This window comes from Melanotaenia boesemani, chromosome 17, assembly GCF_017639745.1.
Source record: "Melanotaenia boesemani isolate fMelBoe1 chromosome 17, fMelBoe1.pri, whole genome shotgun sequence".
NCBI classification, from domain to species: Eukaryota; Metazoa; Chordata; class Actinopteri; order Atheriniformes; family Melanotaeniidae; genus Melanotaenia; species Melanotaenia boesemani.
Window position 1 is genome coordinate 1,195,169 of NC_055698.1, and position 4,694 is coordinate 1,199,862.

Here is a 4,694-nt window from a genome sequence, read left to right on the forward strand (position 1 = left end):
GATCTTATTTCACTTCCAGCTTTGAAATCTTGCATGAGGTTGTTAAGTAAGTCCGACGTGCCTCCTCTTTAAATGTTCGAGCGTTGCAGACGTACTTCCGTGGTACACAAGGTCCGCTTTACAAGCCTCACATGTATTTAATTTATTTTTTAAGTTTAACGTGAAGTTATTTCAGACTTTTGACGATCTCTGCTGTTGTTTTGTTCCCTGCCGGACTTTATTGCCCATGTGCAACTCTCAGCAGAGATAGGAAAGAAGACGATGTCTCACTCTGTAGTTTTTTTTTGTTTTTTTTTTGACAGTAGTCAATAGTAAAGTAATTGTCGACTATTTATGATAACAGAGGAAATCTGAGCATCACACAGTATGCTGTATATAGAAACTTTCCTTTGAAGAAATGTTTCCCTTTTTTCCAGTACATGTGGAGGTCAGGAAGAGGACCATTATGTTGATCCGGATTCTGCTGAACGACGCTACATCAGATAACATCATATAACAGTGAGGCTGGATCTCTGAGGACAGACAAGCCACCTGGGAATGTCAATCAGGGAGATTATGATAGTCATCAGCTTCCTGCAGAAAACCACCTGAACGCCTGTTTTTCTGCAGAAAAGCTACTTCATCAAAATGTTTCCTGAGTTAGTTTCCATGCCGATGCTGAGGGTTTGATCACTGTTAAGTCCTTACAGGGACTTAATTAGACTTGTCATATTTACTGTTATAATATTTATATGAAAGAATATTAAATATCTGCATCCTTTTCCTTCCAGCTGCTGTTTTACTTTCATGTGTTCCTCACCTCCTCTCTGTCAGAAAGGTAAAAACTAAATTCCTTCCTAAATTCAAGGTTTTCCTGTCCACTGTCTACTTGTGCAGCTCAGGATGGAGGACTGAATCAAAGAGAAGATTTGATCCAACGCGTTTTTTGTTTTTACTTAGATACAGTTATTACTTTTATGTAAAAGTTTATATAAACAGTTATTGTAAATTGGTCTAAAGTGGACGATGGATTTGTTTTAACTGGACTGTAAAAGCACCCAGAAATAACTTTACGATAAAGTGGTTCTGTACAAATAAAAATGAACTGAAAAGTAGCATTTCCTTCTTCATATTGGTTATAAAGTCTGTGTTCATCTGAAGCTGTGCAGATTAATAAAGACAGAGGCTCTATGTTGTTTATAGTAATTTATTAATTATGTTTACAAATAAAAATCCAACCAAGTTCACAGGATGAGACTCAATGCAAAGAAAATAAGTCAGAAGAGTTGAACTAAAACACAAATGAAACATGACATACGGAAAACACTGATCTGCACATGCTCAGTGACACCAACTTCGTCTCCAGGATTTTCCCTTGTTTCAAAACATGAGAGACAAAGTCTGAACATGTAATGAGCTCCAACAGAAAACAGAATCTTGGACCTTCAACACTTCTCCTCCAGCTGCTGCTCGGAGTCACCAGCAGGTGGCGCTGAAACCCCGTGTTTCTGCTAACAGGAAACACACATCCAAGAAGAGCCTGCAGAGGAATCTGATTCCCATCAGAAACTTCTGTCCTGACGGTTTCTGTCCTGCTCAGAGTCCTGGATCACAACTTTCCAGAATGGGTCCTTGTTTTCAGAGCACCGAACATCTCCTGCTTCCAGACACTGAGGTGTGCAGGCTTCATTCATTAATGTCACTAAAAAGAAATAAAAATAAAAAGATTTCTTCATGAACGACTGCACATTTTTACTGTGACAATCCACCTTTCCCAACTCCAGACTGGTTTTTAGTTTATACTCCATGTGTGTCCGTCTCACCACACAGAGGGAAGGATTTTGGGAACTTATCGAACTCAGAGGAATTGTGGGTGAAGATGAAACGGGAAGCTGAAGCAGCAGCAGACTGGAGCTGAGCTGAACTTCTACCACACTGAGAAGTACAGATGGAAACTAGTCGGCGCTCCACTGATCTTTCATACAGGACGGTGTAGGCCGTCTCTAAACAGGACTTTGTGGTGCTGCTGTCTTCAGCATCTCATACAGCAGGAGATGCTGATCATACTCATGCATACATAATGCCGGCTCACTTGACAGCTTATCTGTTAGGGCTTTCAGGCAGACGCCGTTCCGGTTCTGGAGTCTTAGAACCTTGGTTCTTTTTGGTGAGCCAAACTGTTTTCACACCACTTTAACCAGAACTAAAATGGGAGAACTTAAAATAAACAAACATCTTAGAGATTTAGTCCTGAAAATTGATGGTTCAGTCTTCAGGCTCCATTATAACCTACAGTTTCCCAAAATAAACAACACAGACGACCGAGCGAATGTCTGTGTTGTCCCAGTTGACCACAGAACCCAGCTAACAAAAAATGTTTGGCCCAATTATGGCCCACATTTGCAGATCTGTTTGGCCCATATTTAGCCTTGCCTTCCAGCATTGACTCCTCAGATATGAGGAGGTCGGCTTCTCATATCTGGACCACTTCTGGCCCACACATCACTATGCAGTGCCGTAACTGAGCCATGAGTGCCAAAAGTAGCCCAGATTAGGTCCAACTGAACCAGTTCTAACTGATAGCACAGAGACTTTTGTGGATGAGCTCTTCCTGTTAGCTGCTGTGTTTTCATTGGTTCTGTTCTGTGTGTGCAGTGCACACTTGTGTGTGTCTCTGTGGGATACAAGTGAAGAAGGGCGGAGCCCACTGGTAACTACGGAAGCCCGAGGAGGGCGGTGCAGGTTAAAGGGAAAAAAATCCTGATTTTCATAAAAGGTAAATGGTCACAAGAGGCAGATTGAAATTAATCGATACGATTGATTCATGGCCCTGCCCTGTCAGAAACATCACAGCTCATTCTGCAGCAACTCCGTCAGTCCCACCATCCTCCACCTGGACGAACACCATCTAACCAACCGAACTTCAGATTACTGAGTCTCCTCCAGGAACCTGCTCTGATCTCAGAGGGTCTAAAATGGCCTCAGGTCCAGTTCACACGACTCTGGTTCTGCAGCTCCACATCATCTCTTCTTCCTTTGCTGCCGCTGTATCTTTCTCCTCTTCATGATCATGGCATGCAGCCTCTCCAGACCCTCCTGCAGCCCCTCACCAATGATGGCACATGCCGGCTGAAGATGCCATGGCGTGGCAGCACTAAGCTCATGTAGAGCCAACATGGCCGCCATATGAGCCAGACTCAAAGAGTCCCTCAAGTCCTGTTTGTTAGCGACCACCAGAACTGGAACCCCGTGGTTCTCCGCCAGCCGTGTGATCTTGTGCAGCTCCGTCTTGGCCTCCTCGATGCGCTCGCCATCCACCGAGTCCACCACAAACACGATGCCGTCAGCGCAGCGCGTGTAGGACCGCCACAGAGGTCGCAGCTTCTCCTGACCACCTACATCCCAGAAGTGGAAGGATGCTGCCCGTCGCCGACCTCCAACCGACACTCTGATCTTCTCCGAGTTAAAGCCTTTAGTTGGGACGGTGTTTACAAACTCATTGAAGCGCAGCCGGTACAGCACGGTGGTCTTTCCAGCACAGTCCAGACCCAGAATGACGATGTGTAGAGCCTGGAAGGAGGGGAGGCAGGGGAGGAAGGAGTGGTGGTCTGACTGTCTGTTCCCCATCTTCCAGAGCAGGAGGACCTGTCGGGGTGATGACGGTCTCTGAGGATTGAAGCAGGAGCTGCTGGAGGAGGAAACACAAAGGAAAACAAGTTGTGATTCTGACCACTGAGAATCAAACCACACAAAAACATCCAGCTCTGTAACAGGCAGCACTTCACTGTGAGACAGCAACAGTTGGATACTGTCTCCATGGAGCTCCTCCGCCTGTCTTCAGCTCCTCCATCCGCTGACAGGTGCTGACGGCACGCAGCTTAACGAGGCTGTTACTGGGCAGCGTTTCTCTTCCAGACGCCCCAGTCTACAGCAAACGGTAACAAAACGCACCCTTAAACACACAGGCTCCGATTAAACTCACGTTCAACACCAGCGCGTCGTGTGGAGGTCCAGCGGCCGCTCCCTGCGCCCTGTGTGGGGGGAGATTTCTTCCAACAACCGGACAGTCAGCCGACATCCAGGACTTGGAGTTTAGCCGATGTGCGCGGCGGCGAATGGACGTTCAGGAAACTTCTCTACTCATATTTCACACCAACGAGCGTTTATTTATGATTTCTAAACAGAGTCTGGTGAGCAGCAGCCTGGTGCTCATGGAGCACGCCGGGAACACGGTTACGATGACAGATCTGCACATGCGCAGACCAAAAGTGTTTGGTCCGTTACCGTTTACAAATGAACAAACAAAAGCATTAATATTAAAATGAATGTAAATTTCTGCTTGTTCAAGTATTAATACGAAAACACACACATCCACCTTCCTCCAACCCCTAAAACACACATCCACCTTCCTCCGACCCCTAAAACACACATCCACCTTCCTCCGACCCCTAAAACACACATCCACCTTCCTCCGACCCCTAAAACACACATCCACCTTCCTCCGACCCCTAAAACACACATCCACCTTCCTCCAACCCCTAAAACACACATCCACCTTCCTCCAACCCCTAAAACACACATCCACCTTCCCCTGTCTGAAGGCCAGTAAGTCCCTCCATTATTTAACTAAGCACATTCATCAAAATGTTCTGTAAAAGAAACTTTTTTTTATTTCAAAGATTTTCTTTTAATATCCTTTAATAGTAAACATGAAA

General features: G+C 45.5%; 1 protein-coding gene across 2 annotated transcripts; it reads right to left on the reverse strand.

Annotated features, from left to right (window-relative positions):
- Positions 1–1,173: 1,173 nt before the first annotated feature.
- Positions 1,174–4,225, reverse strand: arl4ab (ADP-ribosylation factor-like 4ab). Of its 2 annotated transcripts, none has more exons than XM_042011394.1 (2): positions 3,962–4,225; positions 1,174–3,664 (listed from the first exon to the last, which is right to left on the reverse strand). In XM_042011394.1, the coding sequence occupies exon 2, from the start codon at positions 3,604–3,606 to the stop codon at positions 3,001–3,003; it is 606 nt and encodes a 201-aa protein (XP_041867328.1). In that variant the 5' UTR covers positions 3,607–3,664; positions 3,962–4,225; the 3' UTR covers positions 1,174–3,000. The 2 variants fall into 2 exon arrangements, with proteins under 2 accessions (XP_041867328.1, XP_041867327.1); XM_042011393.1 differs by having other exon boundaries at positions 1,174–3,667; positions 3,962–4,222.
- Between the last annotated feature and the right edge of the window lie 469 nt (positions 4,226–4,694).

What these genes read in the sequence shown, in the direction of transcription:
- arl4ab (XM_042011394.1), bottom strand. Translation starts at nt 3,606, where the DNA reads ATGGGGAACAGACAGTCAGACCACCACTCCTTCCTCCCCTGCCTCCCC.